Below are 20,535 nucleotides of genomic sequence, written 5' to 3'. Positions count from 1 at the left end.
TTCTAGGGACAACTTGAGATTTTTCCTTTGGAGTGTGGGGACACATATTTTCGTCTGGAAAAGAACCAAGGCAGGAGGCCAGTGGGCGCTGCCTAGGAGGCTGGAGTGAGGAGAACGCCCCAGCCTGTGCTTTCGGTACCCAGCAGGCTTGGCAGTGGGAGGACCAGCTCGGCGGGGCCCACGCAGCAGGTGGCTGGGCTAGACCCGTCTTGAAAAGGCAGAGGCAACCCCAGAAGAAAAGGTGGCTGTGCAGGGTGAGCCACCAGCCACGGAACCAAGGGGAGCATGAATGGTGGTCCAAGGGGGTCTCGCTGCTGCCAGGCCTCAGGGACGCTCCCCCGAAGGACCCCTCCGGCCCACACCTTTTTGCCCCTTTATCTTTCCTGCACCCTGGAGAAGTCAGCGCAGCAGAGTGAGTTGGAAGACAGAGAAGAGGGAGGTGGAGGAAGAGAGAGAGAGAGGGGGGTCAACTCTCCCCCATTCACTTTTGCCTCTTATTCTGCAGACCTGGGCTGAGGGGGCAGGTGTGAGCACGAGAGGGGAAGGGGAGGGGCTTTGGGTGACAGATGGAAATTTCTANGGACCCCTCCGGCCCACACCTTTTTGCCCCTTTATCTTTCCTGCACCCTGGAGAAGTCAGCGCAGCAGAGTGAGTTGGGAGACAGAGAAGAGGGAGGTGGAGGAAGAGAGAGAGAGAGGGGGGTCAACTCTCCCCCATTCACTTTTGCCTCTTATTCTGCAGACCTGGGCTGAGGGGGGCAGGTGTGAGCACGAGAGGGGAAGGGGAGGGGCTTTGGGTGACAGATGGAAATTTCTAGGGGAGTCCGGGCCAGACTGCTGAAGATCCACACAGGGGAATGTGCTAATATCGGGCAGAAGCCGGAAGGGCCACAGGACTTGCATGAGGCGTCCTCGAGGCTCGGGGAGGGGCCCGACACCCTAGGACGGGGCCTTTCTTCCATCCCCTGTGCTGGTGGCACTCAAGAGCCGTGCTTTATGAAAAGAGCAAATTGCAAAGCCAACTTTTAAAGTGTGACCCTCACCACGGAGTACCTTGAAGCCCACATTTTGATGTCGAATCTTCAAAAGAAATCAGCTGCTAATGGGTCTGCCTCCCGTGAGCACTTGAGAATTTCTCCTTTTCTGGTTCCTTCTCTCCATCGTCCCATGGCCCTCTTTCCACTGTCCTCGAATCCCCTACCTGCCACCTAGGTTTTCTTGGCCGTGTCCAAGGAAACCAAATCTAGTAAGACTGTATCTGTAAGCTTTTGTGGTTCTCTAAGAACCTCTGGTGATATCTATTGTGTGAGTATTTTCCCATGAATAGAATACACGTATTCTTCTCCTACGAGGGACATCACTTTAGAGGAATTCAACGTGGTGGGTACACAGACCATCAATATCCAGTAGTCTTTGTATCTCTTGCCCCATCATGGCAATACCTTCTGCTGAAGGGAGTTGCCTTCGAGAATCTCGGTAGGCGGCTCCCAGGTATGGAGAGGAAATCGGGGCGGGGGTGGGGGGTGGGGGTGGGGATAGCGTGGCAAGATGTGAGCATGGCTCACACGTGTGGAAGAGCTGTTGAGGGCTCAGGTTCCAGCCTCCCAGACCTTGGAGCGGACCTGGGGGTGCTCCAAGGTGGACCTGGGCCTGCGAGGAGGGCAGTCATACTCACTCTTCACGGACGAAGATGAGTTCCAGAGAAGGCTGGCTGCAGTTTACATCGAGACCTACAGTAGCAGAGGAAAGCAGGAGGTGAGACGCAGAGGTCGGCCCGCCCCCACAGGGCGGGGCTCTGGGGCCCAGGCTGCGTGGGGACAGGGCGTGAGGCTTCTGCTGGGGGCTGGTGCAAGAGGACTCCCCCGCTCCCCTCGGGACTACTCCAGGTGCGTCCTGCCCCTTGAGCGTTTGGGGAAAGGAGCAGAGGTGGCTGCTGTCAGTGGGGAAGGGAAGGAAGAAAGATCTAGCAATGGTCGGGGGTAGGAGGGCCTAGTCTCAGGGAAGCCTCAGGCTGCAAGGCCTGGTATGGGGTGGGGTGGGGAGGGGGAAGGGGAAGCAGCAGAGGAGGCCCAGAGCTGGGCAGATGCACTGGAGGAGGACAGAGGGGCCAAAGATGAACGAATTTTGGCAAACGGTACTGGTGGGCTCAGCCTCCTCGGCGCTGGAGTCTTGGGCCACCAGCTGCTCGTCCTCGGCGCTGACCAGCTCCTTCAGCACGGCCTCCACGATGGGCATCACCATGGCGGTGGTGGACGTGTTGGACAGCCACATGGACAGCAGCGTGGTGCAGGTCATGAAGCAGAGCAGCAGCCTGGAAGGCAGGGTGGGCTGGGCAGGGCGGCGGCGGCAGGGCCAGCACCGCCTTGATGCCGGCTCACGGTGTGGTGGGGGTGGGGCGGCTTCCTGGGCCCCCCTACAAACTCTATAGTGCTGGCCTGGAGCGTCGTGCCCAGCATTTATCCAGAAAAAGTCTCGTTTTTAGGTCTTACATTCAGCTTTGCCCTCCCAGGCCCCCTAACAGAGTAAACAGTAAATAAACATTCATCCACTGAATGACTCACATTTTATGAGCTAGAGGCCTCAAGCCAGAAAAAAGCCCTCACTTAAGCAAAGAGCAGCTTTGGTAGTGGGGTCATAGGGCATCATGGACCCACTGATTGCTCTCTCTCTCTCTGTGGACATTAGCGTGGTGATGATGTATGTTTTTTGCGTGGAAAGGAATTCTAGTTTTGCCCTTGCATCCGGCAATTCTACGAGCCCCATGACAGACATTCCTTGCTTTGCAGCCGAGGCACCATACTTATCAGTGACCGAAACCTGGGGCTTACAGTTCAGCCCGTTCCTGTCCCACCGTCAGCCTGCTGAAGCCACAGAAGTGTCCAAGTCACGGAGCGCCCTGTTTCCGCTCCTATCTTAAAGAGTCCCAGCTTGGAGGAAAACACAAGATAACTCCCCAATCGTTTGTCTTTGACTTTGAACACACACAGAGTATGTCTGCGCAGACCCGGCTCCTTTTCCCCTGAGATAAGCCAACCTGAAGGAGCGTGTTTATCACGGTGGGTGGAACCAGGGAGTTCCCACAAGCAGGGTCCGCAGAGGGACGATGGACGCCTATCACTTGGCCCCTCTCCCAGCGGGCGGAAGTCCTGATGGTGTTTTTGTTTCGTTTGCAAGTGACACGAGTCTGCCTGCCTTGGATGGGCAAGGGCGGAGGGCACCACAGGGGCTGCAAATGGGCGGTGCTTGAGGCAAATAGAGACGAGTGGAAATGAAATGGGATTGGGATTTAGGTTCCTGAAGATAGTACGCAAAGGTTTGAAAGCACCTCAGAGGCTCAAGACGACGTGAGGAAATGTCACTGTGGGCCTAGGAGGTGGCTGCAAGTGTTTCTAGCATGCGAGGGGTGAGCGGCGCTGAATTAAGCTGCAGGTAAGAGAGAGACAGGGACATCCTTTTAAGCAAACCCTGCATCCCTCTAATGACTAATGTTACAAATTAACCCCTCAGTGTTTGTTTAGGCCCCAAAGGGACTGTTTGACTCCTGAAGCAGTCAGGACACTGCGTAAAACAGAGGGAAAACACTGCACCCTACAAGGAGGTGACAAGCTTCTCCAAAGGGAGGGGGCAGGGCCGCCCAGCAGAGCAGGGGCAAGGTTAAGCCTGGATGGTCAGTGCTGACTCTCCTACACAGTCCCCCGAGGCTGCGGCCCTGTGCCCAGACTGGACTTCTAGACAGCAGAGAGAGAAGAGGAGGCTGCTGAGGGCGGGCAGGATGAAGTAGGCGCCGGGTCAAACGCGACACGCCAACATGTTTGGGTCTGGTCAGGGACGAGAGAAACTCGGGGCGCATGGGAGGAAACCCTTGCATCTCCTTAGAGGACAAAGGAGGAGCCACCACGCCCCGTCCAGCCTGTTCCCTGATGTAGCAGAAGAAGGCGGAGAAACAATTTGTGTTGGTGCCTCTTGTTTTACCTGACGAACCCCTCCTTGTTTGGTAACCTGCTGCCCTTGCTGTCTGGGTTGCTCGGGAAAGTTAGATTGTGGCAGTAAGTGACACCAGAGTCACATGCTCCAATCTCAATTCCATGGTTACAGGTCCTGTTGTTGGAGGGGCAGGTGGGATCCCTGTGGCCCTGGTGTGTCATCCCATCCCCTCTGGTAGAGACACAACCCGAAGTGGACATGCCCCTGTGGCCCACTGTACAGGTGGCCCACCACGGCTGGACACCCCAAGTGCCACTTACATGCCCGGCTTGGCTCCCGCGATCATGACCATGCGCAGAGCGATGCGCTTGTGCAGGTTCCACTTCTCCACCGCGGCCGCCACGCAGATGACGCCCACCAGCAGCAGCGTGGTGTTCTTGAAGTACTCCGCCGCCACCTGCAGGGGGCAGCATGGTCACCCCCTACCCTGCCCAGGGTCGCCCCCTCACCTGCCCCGGGAGCATGGGACTGGCCAGACAAAACCTGTTCTCGAGCAAAGACTGGCAAACAAGAAGCAGGCGGTCAAGGGTTATTAAAATAGCCAACCGTGACTGACATACATGAACATTTTTTGAAAATTTACATACACACATGCACTACCTTGGGCAATCAGTATACCAAGAACTTACAAAGATGATTTCTTTTAATTTTTGCAATAAGTGCATAAGATCAATAGTCTTCACTATTTTAGATATAAAAACTCTATGAATATGATTCCAAAGAATAAACATACATATAATTTTATCTTAATCCTTAAAAATTATTTAAGTAGCCCTGGCTGGTGTGGCTCAGTAGACTGTGCGCTGGCCTGTGAACCAAAGGGTCGCTGGTTCGGTTCCCAGTCAGGGCACATGCCTGGGTTGCAGGCCAGGTCTCCAGTAGGGGGTGTGTGAGAGGCAACCAGACACTGATGTTTCTCTCCCTCTCTTTCTCCCTCCCTTCCCCTCTCTAAAAATAAATAAAATCTTTAAAAAACTATTTAATAGCCCTGGGTTTGCCCCCCAAGTCTCATTTTTCTTTAGCTTTTTAGGAAACTATGTTTATTTTTATTAGAAAATCCATACGTACTCATTACAGAAAACTTCAAAATATAGAAATTTAAAGATAAAATGAATCCTAGTACTCTTAATATTTTGGTATATGTTCTTCAATTTTTTAAATATCTGTATTGGTACATAATTGGATTTATATAATATGTATAGCTCAGTAGCCTGCTCTTATTTTTCATTTTACATCACACCCTGATCATTTTCTTATGAGATTTAAATTTATCAGGAAAATTCATGTTAATGGCGGCATAACATGCCATAAAATTTATTTGGCCATTTGCTCTATATTGAATATTTAGGTTTTTTTTCTCCCTACTATAAATCCTTAAATTGTTAACCTTACATAATTGTGATCATTTCCTTTGGATAGAGCTCTTAAGGTGTCTTTATAACTAGACTTAAATCCTGAAATTTAAATACCTCTAGATAATCCAAAGTTCCAAAGAATTCCAAAATGATGATAGTACAAAGACCACTCACGTACTGCCTGTGCACATTGCTGTTTTTCCCCCTAAACCATTTGAGAGTAAGTCATGTACATTTTGGATGTTTACCCCTATATACTTCAGGGGTAAAGGGCGCTTTATATTATAAGTATATTGCCAAAGATAGGGAACTTTTTTTCTTACACAACCACAGCACCAGTCATCAACTCCTTCCCACTTTTTAATTTTATTTTTTAAGGGAATTTTTTAAACAGATTTTATTTACTTATCTTTAGATGGGAAGGAGACGGAGAGAAACATCAATGTATGGTTGCCTTTCATGGGTCCCCTGCTGAGAGTTGGCCTGCAGGGAACCGGCCTTCAACCCAGGCACGTGCCCTGACTGGGAATCGAACCTCGATCCTCTGGTCTGCAGGCCCGCGCTCAGTCCACTGAGCTACACCAGCCAGGGCTTCCTTCCCACTTTTTAGTGATGAGGAAATTGAGACCTAGGCCAGTTTGGGGTCTGAGGGCCAGCTCTTCACTGGTTCCCGTGGAACACCGTCTTCTCTCTGCTTGTCTGTGTGGATCAGGCTTCCCAGCCCAGGTCCGGCCGGTGCCCCCCAGAAGGCTCCCGTGGGACTAGCTCGGCTGCCTGACTCCAGAACATTCCCCGAGGGCACCATGAATTCCACCCACCACAGAGCCCTCAGGGCCATGCTCACTTGTTGCTTCATGCTGGTACTCTGTTTTTCTCTGTGAACATCTCTTGGCAATTAAATTTAGACCCTGTTTCTTTCTACACCGAGTTTCTTTCTGTATCTTTTCACACCTGGTAGAATAACCATGCAAATATAGATGCTTCCTAAGCATTTGTCACAGACATGAGAATGGTTCCCAACTGTGGGACCATGACACAGGTTGAGAGGAGAAGATATACAAAATAGTTTAACTTCTCCTTTAGAAACCCTCTTCCGGGGAGAAAACAGGAACGTTTTTAACGGCAGGAAAACTAAAAATTGACAGAAGGGGAAGAGTAGAGTGAGATTACCCCGTGTTCAAAGTGAACGATATTCACACAGTCAAATGGTTACACACCGATCATGGAAGTGACAAAGGTCATGATGGACTCGGTTGGGGGGATGGAGGGAGGGGGACTCAGGGACAGAAGAGAGCAAAAGCCTCATCTGCCCTCACGGGGAGTCAGCGAACAATGTCTGAAAGTGAGAACTCAAGAATCAAAATCAGAACACCTATGGGAATGTGGAGCTTACTACCAGAAGAAGCAGCTGAAACATTCAAAAGTTACTGACTCAGGGTGGGAGAGGTGGACCCAGGGGAGGGGGTGCAGCCGGGAGGGTGGGGGAGGGACCTGCAGGTTTTACACCCTGCACCGGCCACTTTGGTAGCGTAACGGTCACGATAAAGGCAGCTGCCACCCATTCCCCCTTCTCTCCCTGGTCCCAGTGATTCTGTTGTGCCTAGTTGATGAGTTCTGCGTAGGAGAGGGGACATCTGCCCTCCCTGTGACCATTGCCTGGAGGAAGAGCCCTCTGCTCTGGTAAATCTAGTTCATGCCCTCACCCCCAGTCTTCACTGACACTGTCACTGTGCTCCCAGAGGGTAGAGAGGGCCACCAGATGGGCAGGTCCTATGGGTGGAGATGCTGCCCCCTAGCGGGAGGTGGGAGCCTGCAGGGGAAGGCAAGGACTGAGTGGGGGACTTAGGACTGTTCTCCATGCACCCCCTCACCTTCCCAGGATATCTAGGAGGGAGCTTTTGTGGTGGAGTCAGTGTTTTTATTTCCTCTGTCTACCAGGGAGGGATGTCCTGGCACTGGCTCCAAAATAAATACTTGGAGCCAGGATAATGCTGTTTTCTTATTTTGTTTGGAGTGCTCGTGTCTATTCATGTGCCCTCCCCTCCCCCTGTGAGTGATGCCACATGCTTGGGCAATGAGCCTGGGCATCGTTTGTGATTAGGGAGTAACGCAGGCAAGTTGTAAAGAATGGGGCCTCCACAGTCTGCCAGGACTTGGCTGTGTGACCCCGGGCAAGTTGTTTGACCTCTCTGGGCTTTATTTTTTTCATCTAAACATAAATGAGGCCCTGACCGGTGTGGCTCAGTGTGGGGGATGGGGGTGGAGCATCAGCCTGAAAAGAAAAATGAAAGGTCATCCGTTGGATTCCTGGTGGGGGCACACGCCTGGGTTTTGGGACAGGTCCTGGTTGGGGGCGCGTGAGAGGCAACCGATCTGTGTTTCTCTCCCACAGAGATGTTTCTGTCCTTCTCTGTCTCTCTGCCTTCTCCTCTCCGTAAAAATAAGTAGAACCATTAAAAAGTAAAAATAAATGAGGGTTATGTGCGCTTCTACCTCTTGTAAAGCTGTTGTAAAGATGAAATGACACATGCATCCCAGCAGGCATGCCACTGTGTTGACAACCGGGGTCCCTGGCGGCGCTTCCCGTCACCAAGTGGGCCACACGAAGGCGGACCTTGTTAGTATGCAGAGTGGGCCCCGGGCACAAGACTGCCTTTTCACTTAGATAATTAAAATCCCTTCCAGCAAGGGTGTTTGCTAGTTGTCCAACCCACTGAGTTTCTTTTACAACGAAACCCCTCAGGAGCACTGGACTTCTAGGATTCTTGAGGATTATCTTAATCATTTTCTAAAACGTGTTGCATTTAGAACTCACATTTTCACTAAGCCTTCTTCCCTACCCCCCCCCCACTATCTAATTTCCCAGATTAATATTCTGTGAGTTGGCAAACTCCGTAATGAAGCTTGTTAGAACTATTTGCCCAGAGAAAAATGGATTTTAAAATGAGTGCTCCTCCCCTGAAGAGAATGCATGGGTTTTGTGACATGTGCGTTGGCGGTTTTATTGCCTTTTCTGCTTTTCTGCTCTGCGGTTTTTCTCCGTGTGCTGAGTCACTGGGTTTGGAGAGCAGAGGTGTTTCTGGCTGGGTTGTACAAGGGCTGGGCTCAAGGAGGCTGCTCTGAAAAGGTGGAGCCAAGTATCGCAATTGAGAGCGTGGGTTCCAGCCCAGGCCGGGTAGCTTAGTGAGTTGGAACATCATCTTGTACATCAAAAGGCTGTGGGTTCGATTCCTGGTCAGTGCACATACTTAGGTTGCAGTTTCGATCCCTGGTGGGGGCACGTGTGGGAGGCAACTGATCGATGTTTCTCACATCAGTGTCTCTCTCTCTCTCTAATATCAATAAACATACTGTATTTTTTGGACCATAGACACACCTAGGTGTTAGAGGAGGAAAATAGAAAAAAAATTTTTTTGAAGCAAAAAATGTGGTAAAACATTTAATAACATAAAAAACATTAATTTTCACCAGTGTAAATGTAAACAGAACTCAGCAGCAGCATTAACAACCATTATTCCTCCCAATTTGGGTGTGGGGGGGTGTATCTTATGGTCCAAAAAATAGGGTATCCTCAAGTGAAGGTTAAAAAAAAAAGCTTCCCACTTTAGGTTGCCTGGCTTTAAGTGGTTGCTTTATTGGTGGCATGAGTTGTGTGCTGTCGGGCAAACTTCTGCCTCCTTGGGACCCATCACGCCAATATTTGCAGTGGCAATGAATGACACGTAGCTTACGAAATCCGTCATGACAAGGGCCTTCAGTGAGCTCATGAAGGCGGGCTCTTAGCACACTGCCTGGCATGCAAAAAGTGCTCAATATGTGCTCATTGCAATCATCACAGAGGAGGAAAAGACAAAAGGCTTCCAACTGAGATCGAGGGCGAGGAGTCAGGGGTGCCGACACGATCAAATGGGGGAGTGAGAGAAAGAAATGAAATAATGAGCCCCGGGGAGCTAAGAGACAGATGCCTCCAAAGTTTAAGTGAAGGGCGAGTGCATTGCCAGAGCTCTCTGACCCAGTCCGGGTTGGGAGGCCCAAGGGCAGACGTGCTGGTGAACGAAGTCCGTGAACTCATCCGTCCACAATTAGTGAATTGTTGGCGGCATTGGTTAGTGACGAGCTTTCAAAAACCTTCTTTTCTTTGGACGCCATTATGGATCGTGCTCTGGATAGGTTTTTAATTTTGTTTTTTACAGTTTTTTTTTCAAAGGGAGAAGGGGGGTTATGGCTCTATTCTTAGAAGTTTGAGGAGAATGGGGATCTAGCCGCTAACCTCAGAGTCACAGTTAGAATTGTCTCAAATGCTCACGACTCCCCACGAGGCAGGAATCTCTATTATCCTCAGTTCTCAGACCAGTGAATGGCAGTTTAGAGAGACCAGTCAGTTAGTGAGGAGACTGATCCCAGCCGAATACCCCCTGCTTCCACTGTGGACCCCGACCCCGTGCGAACGGCCATTCTCCTTGCTCCTGCTGGGGGCAGCCAGGGACCAGCGAGGTGTGGGGTCTGACTGTTTCCGTTCCCTGACACGGGCATTTGGTGGCACTGGGCGAGTCCCCTCAGAAGTGCAGCCACCAGCACCCGGCTGCTGGCCTCCCAGGCCCAGGTTCTCCTTGCAAGTCACCAGCCCTCAGAAGCCCAGCAGTGGCCTCTGGCAATGGACCTGTTTGGAGGGTTTTGTGGTTCCCCTGAACAATTGCACAGTGAAACCCTGTGCACCCCAGGAGGGGATCCCCGGACGGTTCCCTGTCATTGCCGGAGCCCCAGTCTCTGTCACTCCCGCCAGTGCCCCACCCGCGCAGCCAAACCCAGGGTGCCTGGCTCTCAGCCTTTCCCAGGGGCAGGAATGCAGCTTCTGCTGGGCCAAGTATGTGGGCTTCTCTGACTCACCTGGGTCACCTAATTTGAAGGCAGAAGCTTTTGAATCACACTCACTGCCTGTGGGAAGGGCCCTAGCAGCCAGGGTCCCCACCCCTGTTTGAGTGGGCCTTCCTTTCCCATCCATCGTATGCACTGGTCTCCTAAGATTTGCAGTGAAGAAAAGGTTTTGTTGCTTTACAGGTTTGTTTGTTTTTTTTGCACATGGTAACTTAGAGAGGTCTCAAGCAGAAAGCCCAGATGGGTGCCGACCTGGCTCAGCTCCTGTGTGGCTGGGAATGAGCCCCCAGTTCTTTGGGGACTGTCTGAGCTGCCCAGTGGGGGAAATTGGGCCAGGCTCTGGGCCCACAGGCCAAGGGGCAGCTCAATGTCAGGCAGCAGGCCTGCCCACTGAAACACGAGCTTGGCCTCGGAAGGCTGCGAGTTCTAGAGGGGCCTGGTCAGTCCCCACGTGAGGCCTGGGTGTGGGACTCAGCTCTGGGCTGTGCCTGGAGGGCTCTGGGTGATGGGCAGCCTGGATTCAAGCAAGTGGCCGGGCCCAGAGGCTCAGCCTACATCCCCCCGGGCCTAGAGACAGAGGGGGAGGCCTGCAGGGTGCTGCGAGGCCAGGAAGATCAGGAACACACCAGGAAGCAGATTCATGCCATAGGACTCACACAGCCCTGGGCTGCGGTGGCTGTTTTGGTATCCCAGCCGGAGCGGCCTCTCTGCCTCTCTCCACCTGGCAGGAGTTGGGATCTGAACCAGGCTCAATGGGGGCCTGCAAAGGATGGCCACCGAGGCAGCGGAGGTTGTGTGTCTGTGTGTGGGGTGGGGTGAGGGTGGGTAGAGATAGAGAGCAGACGTAACCACTCCCAGAAGCAGTCCTGCCCCTGGGCATGCTGGGAACCCTCCCAAGCCGCAGAATCCAAACCTCGCTGTCTAGGTTTGAAGGGCCCCCTCCTCTGCGCCAGTCTTCCTTAAACTAACTCTTAGCTGTCTTGATTGACACAGGGACTGTCCCAGGCGATGGCAACAGATCAGAAGGGCTTAGAGAACTTTCGAAGCAGACAGAACAACCGTCGTGAGAGTCACAATGGAGGCAAGACAAAACAAACCCCTGAAAACTAAAATATAGGTCTGAGCTCTGTACACTAGGGGAGGGAGGTACTGGCTGGACGTCCACAAGTAGATCACAGAATCCTCAAGTCCAAGGGCCCTTAGCGTCCAACCCTCTGCCTACACACAAAGCCCAGCTCTTGCCCCCCTGACGTGGTTGCCTGGCTTACACTTCGAGGATGGGAACATGCGAGGCCCTTCCAGCCTCCCCTTCCACAGAGCGGATCTCCCTTACGGCGCTTTGGGTCTTCGGTTCCGGTTTGACCTGTGAGCCTGGCGTGATGAGCTGCAGGAGCCAGAAATCACCCTCTTCTTGAGTTTTCTCTGTCTTTATGGGAATCTTCTTCTAGGTTTATGGTGTCTTGGCCACCTACCCCTGAAGGAGCTCCTTATCTAGCACCAGATACCCTGAACACATCTGTGTATCAATTCAGCACATTTCAGAACATTTTGGCCAGTAGGGAAGAGCGAAGTTCTGGGATCATGTAATCCTGGTTCAAGGTTCACTATGTACAGCTGTGCAACCTCCAGTAAGTTACCTGACCTCTCTGAGCTTCAGTTTCCTTCTCTGTAACGTGAAGGTAAAAATAATAGCCACTTTACAGAGACTCAGGGATGGAATGCATGTCAAAGACCTCCCATAGTGCCTGGCATATGGGAAATGCCAGAAATTTTGGCAGCCACGTGGCACGGATAGAAGACGCTCGCCGAGCCCTGACAGCCAGGGTCTTTCTCCCGTGCACGGCTGACATTTATCCTCATTAAACTTCATTTTGTGAGCTTTGGTTCACTTTCTCATTCTGTCAACATCGGTTCTGTTGCCGCACAGTAGCTAGACCACCCGTCGCCGAGTCATCTGCAAATTCAATAACATGCCTTTTCTATTTTCATTTGAGCTCTCTCTCTCTCGTTCGACGCCAACACGTTACTCAAGGCTCTTTAGGTTCGGCTGCTCGACCAGCATTCAAGTTACTCAGCTGTGCTATCGCCCAGCCCACATTGGCTCTCCTGATTGAGAAATTCTTTTCCCCCTGGAAATTGTGAAGCCTCCAAAGGAAAAGTTAATCTCTGTCCAGCGACTTCTGTTTAAAAGACCCAGGGAAATTGGAAAGCCTATGAGAAAGGCTTTAATCAAAAAGTGGTCGTCATGAAGTTTGGGCACTTGACAGAATGAATTTTATTTATCTAGAACATTCCTTCATGGGGAATTATGTAAATCCCCTGCAATGCCAGAAAATGAGGCCTTCTTGCCTAGGGTCTGCTGTGTTTTTCCATGGGCTTTATACTCTCTCCCTGCCTGAGAATAGGAACGCCTCAAGGTCAGGCGCCATTTCTATCCGCTCGTATCTTTTTTCAGCTCCCGCATTCTGCAGAGAGAAGGCAGCCCTGAGCTTTGCGCACAAAACTCTTAATGACTGGGGACCAACCGGTCACCCTGAAAATGGACCCTGCGCAGGCAGGCAACGAGCCAACAGTGGGGAACTCAGAAGCGTCAACGGTGAGATCTAAGAAGGCAGAAATGACGTGTTTCACTCCCCCGGAGGGACCTGTACATCCTGTACTGCACGTGCAAAACTCAGAAAATACTTTTCAGAGTGTCGAGTGAATAACGTGAGAGACAAAAGCCAGGGTCCCAGAGTCACACTGACCCCCTTAGTCTCGTGCCTGACTCTGTCTGTATGGAGAGCACACTGTTGACACACCACCCAGAGACGTTGCAATCGCGAAGCGTCAGCGGAGGGCCCACCGGCCATAAGTATTACGGGTCCTAGAGGGCGGGAATCTCGGTGCCGAGGGAACACGTCTGCACAAAGTTGACATCTGTGTACCATTTAAAGGCTAAAGGGGGCCACACTTTTAGCCAAGGGCTTTGGGAAGGCCTCACTGAAGAGGGTGATGGGTAAGATGTTAAAGGTCAAAGGAGTTGGAGAGAACTTTCCAAGGTGGGAGAACGGCCTGAGTCACAGCAAGGGGCTGTTTGACAAGGGGTGACCCATCTGGAATGGGGGCCCCTGCTGACACCCAGGCTGGCTCTCCCTGGTGACCATGGCACGCGCTGGTGCGGGGGTGGCTGGCGGCTGCGGCTCAGCTGGCTCGCAAAGAGCTGTAACCCATGTCCTCTCTCTTCCTGGCACTGTCTTCGGATCTGAGTTTGAAGTCCAATGAAACAGACTCTGTTTGGCCTAAATGGCTCCCTGTAACCCAGGGGCCACTTTACCAGACAGATGGCATAGGAGTTTTCACCCCAAATAATAAAAAGTGCCCTCCGGCTCCCCCAGTGCCGCCCATCTCCAGCCCCAGCAGTAACAGTGACGAACTTCCTTTTCTCCTCACAAAGTCACATTCCCTCGCAAACCCCTGCAAGGGGCCATTGAGGAGGATAAGGTCCAGGGGAGGGGGAGAGGCACGCAGGGTCTGGAGCAGCTGGTGCAAAGGCCTAGTGCTAAGGGGCTGTTCTGGAGGATGAAGGTGCCTTCCCCTGAAGTGCTTTGTGCATCTCCCTCCCCCTCGGACCCTTTCTCACTGGCCTGGCGTTGACCTGAGCAGGGGGCTGGTCCGCAAGGGGCCTCACCTCACTGGAGCGGAGGACTCCGAAGAACGGGTAGAGGAAGGCGGGCACCAGGGCTGCAGCTCCGAGAGGCACTGCCTCCGATACCCAGTACACCGCGGTCACGATCAGCACGTAAGCACACGCGGCCTCCTGGAAGGAGACGAGACGGGGCAGTTAGTCACAGGGACGGCCGCTGGTACTCAACCTCCAGACGAGACCCAGGACAGAGGAAGTGGGCACCCAGACTCAGACATGGGCACTGGGACACAGCCCTGGCAGGCACGAGGTGGGCCCTGGCGGGAGTGTGGTGGGGACGTGTGGGTCCTCTACGTTGGTGGGTGACGTAATGGCTGCTCCCCGGGCGAACAGATGCCTGGCATGCAGTTTGCACTGGCTGGCACCAGGGCAGCTCCTGCTCTGTTGGGGCATCAAAGCTCTGCTGGTTCTCTGCAGTGTTCAGGGCCAAGGTCATATATAAATGTGGCGTTAACTTGAAGTGGGGAAGGACATTTTTCTGTCAAGCTGATCAGTCACTAGAGGCTCTTGGGGTACTCGAAGGAAGGAATCAATTTGTGTGATCGGTTCACATGTGAGCTCTGAGACTGGCCCACGTGGGGCCGTCCAGTTCCTTGCCGGGGGGGAGCTGCCCTGTGCGTGGCAAGATATTTGGCAGGACNTGTTCAGGGCCAAGGTCATATATAAATGTGGCGTTAACTTGAAGTGGGGAAGGACATTTTTCTGTCAAGCTGATCAGTCACTAGAGGCTCTTGGGGTACTCGAAGGAAGGAATCAATTTGTGTGATCGGTTCACATGTGAGCTCTGAGACTGGCCCACGTGGGGCCATCCAGTTCTTTGCCGGGGGGGAGCTGCCCTGTGCGTGGCAAGATATTTGGCAGGACCCTTGGCATCTGCCCACTAGATACCAGTAGCACCTCCCCAGCTGTGACAACCTAAAAGGTCTCTAGACATTGCAAAATGTCTCTTGCGGGGACAGTTGTCCCTGGTGGAAAACCAGCACCCTAAGCAGTGTCTGGTTCTCCTCGCTCTGGGACCCCATGCCACCTGCTGGGTGCACAGGGAAGCGTTCCTTTGACAAAGGAATTACAGAGTGGCTGTCACCTGGAAGGCTGGGAAATTGACCAGCGTTTTTTTTTTTTTTTTTCGCCAGGGCCACTCACTTTGCTGGTTGCACAGCCTCTTGGGTGCAAAGAATGAATTAATACAACATTCTTAGAAAAAGTTAGCCCTTCTTAACCTTGGCCTCCAGTAAGGCTGGTCGCCTGAAATGGCGTTGATTAATGGTCACTGGTGTACTAGGGGGAGGTCACTGTCCAAGGGTCTTGGGGATGGGCTTGGAGGGCCTCTGTGAAAAAGGTCCAAGCCGGCTGTGTGTTCCTCCATTTAGACGCAGTTTCTACACCAGCTGGGCTCAGCTCTGCCCTGCCCCGAGGCTGGCTGGTGACCAAGGAACCTGACGAGTCTTGTGCTGTTTATCTCTCCCCTGGGTTCAGAACGCGTGTCCTCACTCTCCTGCACAAACGTTACAAAAGGTCTTGCGATCAGCCAGAGTCATCAGGAGAGGAGAGATGAGCCCAGCTTGGCTGCATGGGCCCTGGCTCCCTCCTGATAGGCATGCGTGATGGGGCTTGGGAAACGTGATGGGGCTTGGGAAACGGGAACCACCGCCAGCAAGTGTTGGCTGTCGCCCCCCCGCTGAGAACCCTCTGGGGCCGAAAGATCGCAGAGAAGTTAACATTTTTTGGGAAGTGCTGATAAGACAACAGAATCAGTAGTGGAATAATTAAAAAGCTCCATTTGGAAAAGAATCCAGTTTAGAGAAATACCCCCTCTGTAGCAGAAACAGAACTACCCGAAGGAGTTCAAAGGCCTTTAGCGCACTGAGCTCTCGGATGCCCATCCCTTCCCTCGGAAGGAGACAGAGGGGCGGGTCCTGACTCCAGCTGAAGATAAAGGGGACAGAATGTCCCTCCCCCACTGACTGGAGACTGTCCCTTCCTGAGAGCCTCAGTCTTTCTTGTCCTTGTCACGATAGGGCCACATGTGAAGGGAAGGCATCGAAAATGAGAGACAGAAACTTTCCTTTGTCCCAGGTACCACTTTGCTTCGAATTGGGAGAATTTGGGAAAGACGAGGCAGATTTTTTCATTGTAATTGCTGTTAAGAACTAGAACAGGTTCCTGGTGGGAGTCACCAGGCCACCTTCACCCGGCGGTATTAAGGACCTGACACACTACCATCACCGTTACCTGGACTTTCCCTAGAGCCGAAGACAGACCGAGAGGCCGCCTCCTCACTCAGTTTAACCGTGGAATCCACACAGACTTCCTTCTGTCCCTGCACAACCGCCTCAGAATTCAACAGGGAAGCTCACATTCGGACACCCCAAAATACTCTGTGAGGTTTGATTACAGGGGCCAGTGCCCCCATAGCTGGCCAGTGTCTGGCAGGCAGCTCAGTCGATGTTGGCTGAGCTGAACTGGGCTCCTCTGTTGGCCAGTAGTTCTCTGTTACCTACAGGAGAAACTATTCGGAGAATCCCAGGCCCTTTATCACTGCCCCTGGTCAGCAGATGTGCAGGGCGCGGTCAGTGTTTGGGCCGTGACTTCTAAGGGATAGCGTTGTCCGTTGTTTTTTCTGCTCCTGCTGCGAATAAGGGAGAGAATTCAAAGGGGGCACTTCCCCAGATCAGACGGCTGCCTCTGCTCCTCTCATGCAGTGATGTCGACCACCCCAAGGACACCCCAGCTTCACTGGAAGGGGCTTGTGGTCTGTGTATCTGCTGCCATGATCGACCAGGAGGCCTTTTTTGAAATCTACCTTGGCGGTCCGGTGTCACTTTTATCCCCCGCCTGGGACGTCGAAGCAGGGCTCGGTTACGGAGTCCCCCTCTTAGACCCTCCCTCTTTCGTAACGTGGTAAACTGAGTCTGGGCCCCGGTTTGAGAGAGCTGGGCGGGAGGAAGAAGGGAGGTCATTCTAGCTCTTCCTAAAACGTCACTTTGAAGACCCCGCAGCGCTGCGGGGGAGGAGCTCCGTGCCAGGCCCCACCTCTCAGCCCCAGTCCAGAGCGAACCGTCCACTCAGGAGTCTTCAGGATCACATATCAGAATTAAAAGTTGGATGCAAGGTAGGAAGAACGGTGACCTCAAAGCGCTTTTCGGCCATCGGGGAGGGAGAAGAGCAGAGCCGTTGTCAAGACTGTGCGACACAGAGAAGTCATCTTTGCAGGTCATGCTGGGGTGGGTGGCAAGCAGGCTGGGCTGCTGCCCCAGGGCAGCCGCCACCCCAGGCTCCATCTAGCTGCCCCAGGGGATATGAGGCTCAAAACATCTGCCCTCCATCTACCCACAAGCACTGACTGGGAAGCTCTGAGGTAGCATATTTCTATTTCCTTCAGGCACCGCTTCTCAGCTGGGGGCGCTGTTGACCCGCCCCAGCAGGGGATATTTGCTAAGATCTGGAAGCCTGTTGGCTGTCATAATGGGGGGGCATGCGGCGTGTGTTACGGACACAAATTGGTAGAGACCAGCGATGCTGCTAAACATTCTATGGTGCACAGGACAGCTGCCCCACCACAAAGAATACCTGGGCCCAACACCCCTAGTGTGGTTGTTGAGAAACTCCATCCCGACGGAAAGAGAAACTCAGTCTGAAAAAAAGGGGCTAAGTCAAGAGAGGGCTCTGTCCATTGGCCTTAAAAGTCCAGCTTTAAAAAAAAATCCCTGCAAAAATTATTTATGGACCCAAACCAAGCAGAGGCTCACTGGCCCTTCCTTTTCTCTCCTCTGTTTCTCCCCAGCATCCCCTTCCTCCCAAATGTAGAGGTTATTTTGCCTACATCAAGAATTTATTATGTGGTGGGTACTTCTTACTAGTCGTTGGTAACTAAGTTGCTCCAAGACAAGGTCCCAGAACGAAATGTGGGGAACACAGCATCCTATAGTCAGGGTCCCCAAGGATGGGACTGAGTTCAGGGGACCCAGAGGGTGCCTGATACTGCTGTGGAGAGGAGGAGGGCAATGAGTCTTCGGCTGGCGTTCTCTTAAATCCATCTGATACTGGGTCAGAAGAAAAACCATGAAAAGAAAAGGAAAATCAGCTCATTTGGACACAGCAGAAAATTGACTTGTGTGCAAGCCCAAAAAACTGTCAACAGCAATCACTGTCTGCTAATCCCAGCCCAGTCTTAATCAGCGTCTCCCTGGCACTTGGAATATTTATTCTGCTAAAGATTTCAGCCAGTTTGTTTTTAAGAAGCATCCTAATCCCCTCTCTTTAACTGTAATGGCTTAATCTTGGTTACCAAGTTACTCAGGGAGCTGTGGTGTGGCGGGGGCCACTCTCCCCCTCCCACAAACACGATAACCCCTCTCAGCTTGTTTTTCCTAAAGTCTCAGGGGTACTGGGGGTGGGGGAAGGGGTAGAGCCACTGGGGGGCAGAGGAGGAGGTAAGAGGAGGAAAAGAAGGAGAAGAGGAGGAAGAGGAGGAGAAAAGGAGAAAGAGAGGAAGAGGGGGAGGAGGAGAGGACAAGGAAGGGAAGGAGTCCAGTGATGGTCCGAGAAACAGGCCAAGTGCAGAGTCAAAGCTGTAGCACTTCTGCTCACACAGTCAAAAACTAGGTCATGGTCTAGCAGTGGGGGTTCTCGTTTCTTTTTTATCACGTCATTTGGGGTTTCTCCTTCCAGAACCCAGGGAGGGAAACACGGAGGGTGTAAGCAAGGAGAGGGCCGTTGCCGGGGACCAGAGTGAGGGGCCGAGCTCTGCTTTTAGTTCAATGTTCGAAGGGAGCTTTGGAAGTGAAGTTTCAAATCCTGGTTATCAGAGCCCCAGACCTGCCCTCCGGCCCATGCTCTGGGCACAAAAGCCCCTCAGGGCCACACCCCACCCCACCCCAGTCCTGCTGTCCCCCGTGCACTCCTCAGTGCCATCAAGGCCAGGTCTCCCTGCCTCTCCCCGTTGCTGTCACATACGGATGGTCACCTGCTGAGCCCTGACAACTACGGGACAAGGGTGTCCTTCTTATCAGCACGTGGCCCCAGCCCTGTCGCCAGGGGAGGCTGGCCCACTGATGTGTGTGACACAGAAGCCAGCTCAGCAGCCCCTCCTCCGACCCCACTCCCAGCTGGGGGCGCTGGGAAGGGGGACTGGGATGAGAGAGGGGGACGAACATGGCAGTGCTCGGGAAGTATTTTAGCTCCCCTACTGACCCCAGGCAAACACCTCCATGTCTTCAAACCCACAGAGAAGCACTTCGGGGAGCAGCGTGAGCACCCCTTCCCTCCACCCACCTCCCCTGCTTGACCTCCCACCTGACCCAGTGTCCCCAGGAGGGGACAGGCCAGTACTCACGCTGCTGGGGTGGAGCAAGGGCAGAGGCAGCAGCAGGAAAGGCACGGAGATGGAGAGCAGCAGTTTTCCTTCCCGGAGAAGGCCCTTCAGCAAGCCCATCCTGGACCTCCACGCTCTGGCCCCCTCGGCGCCCGCGGGCCGGCCAGATAAATGTCTTTGCTCCTGGCGACGCGCTCGCGCTCTGTCCAGAAAGACTTCTTACGCCTCTCTCGGCTTCCAAGGGTCCTGTTTCGTCTTGGGGCAGAACAGGAGGGCGGTTACAGCCCTCGCTTGCACAGAAGGCTCGCTCCTTGCCTCCTGTTTTAGGTGGGATTGGCGAGCATGGTTTTATGCCCAGCCAAAAGGAACCGGGAAAGGATGGTAAACCGGGGCATAGTGGGTTCCCTCTTTGCTGGATTAGTAATCGAGTGACTTCATTCTGGGGCCGGCGAAAGCCCCCTTAATCAATCAGAATGCCACCTCAGCTGCAGCTGTTCGGCCTCGAAGTCATTTAAAGGCTTTTAAAAAATTAAAGATACCAAGAGTACTGCATGCCGTCCATCATGTTTCCTCTCTCTGATGGCCTGCTTTGGGCAGTTTCACTTCCTACCTGTGCTCACTGTAGCCCCCTTTCCTTAAACCAGGCCCCCCCGAAGTTTGTCAGCAGAGGATGCGGATTTCAGATAGGACTGGGCTCCTTTCCCAGGACCTGGCACTTTAACTGAGTTCAAATTTCTTTCCTTCAAATTGATTCCCCACGTATAATTTGCCTCGAGCCTGGGCCTCCGGAGCAGAAAAAAAAAAAAGTCCCCAAGACATTCCTAGTTGTTATGGGACAGAATCTTGCCGGAGGCCCACCTTAACTTTCATTCACCTATGGGAAGCCGGACTGAGGCAGTAGCCCCGCCCCTTCCCAAGGCCAATCAGCACATCGGAAAGAATGAGTCCGTATCTCTTCCCAAGGCACTTGTTGATTGGTGCCAGCAGGGGCCTGCTGATCCTGCAGAATTTAGGCAACTTGCAAAGCTTATTTTTGTTTCTCAAGCATCCTAGGGGCCAGAGAGATGGCCGTCACTGTAAGCATAATCGCACTGCCCCAGGCATGGCCTTGTCGCAAGAGACCCTAGGACCCAGAACTTTCTCAGGAGGGCCACCTGTCGATCTAGTCCTTAGGAAGATGATGTGTCTGGTGGCAAGGAGAAAATAAAACCTTAGTTCTGGAGTAAACTGCCCCAGAATGTACACTATTAAACCTTTCAGATTTCCCCCCGGGGGCAAAGGGTGTTTGCGAAAGGGTCTGAGTGAGTCACCGGGGGTTCAGC

At 52.8% G+C, this 20,535-nt stretch overlaps 1 protein-coding gene across 1 annotated transcript in view; it reads right to left on the bottom strand.

Annotated features, from left to right (window-relative positions):
• SLC13A4 (solute carrier family 13 member 4) overlaps positions 1–20,009 on the bottom strand; it is a 39,445-nt gene extending 19,436 nt beyond the window's left edge. Inside the window, exons 1-5 of the mRNA XM_037049134.1 lie at positions 19,235–20,009; positions 13,885–14,013; positions 4,245–4,381; positions 2,139–2,311; positions 1,676–1,730 (exon numbers count right to left, since the gene is read on the bottom strand). Of these exons, the coding sequence (XP_036905029.1) occupies positions 1,676–1,730; positions 2,139–2,311; positions 4,245–4,381; positions 13,885–14,013; positions 19,235–19,333 (593 nt within the window). The 5' untranslated portion in view covers positions 19,334–20,009. The remainder of the gene's footprint in view (positions 1–1,675; positions 1,731–2,138; positions 2,312–4,244; positions 4,382–13,884; positions 14,014–19,234) is intronic.
• Positions 20,010–20,535: the final 526 nt, after the last annotated feature.

This window comes from Sturnira hondurensis, unplaced genomic scaffold (assembly GCF_014824575.4).
Source record: "Sturnira hondurensis isolate 20B ecotype Veracruz unplaced genomic scaffold, ASM1482457v3 Scaffold0006437, whole genome shotgun sequence".
In the NCBI taxonomy this organism is placed as follows: domain Eukaryota; kingdom Metazoa; phylum Chordata; class Mammalia; order Chiroptera; family Phyllostomidae; genus Sturnira; species Sturnira hondurensis.
This window is presented reverse-complemented; position numbering and strand designations above follow the sequence as displayed.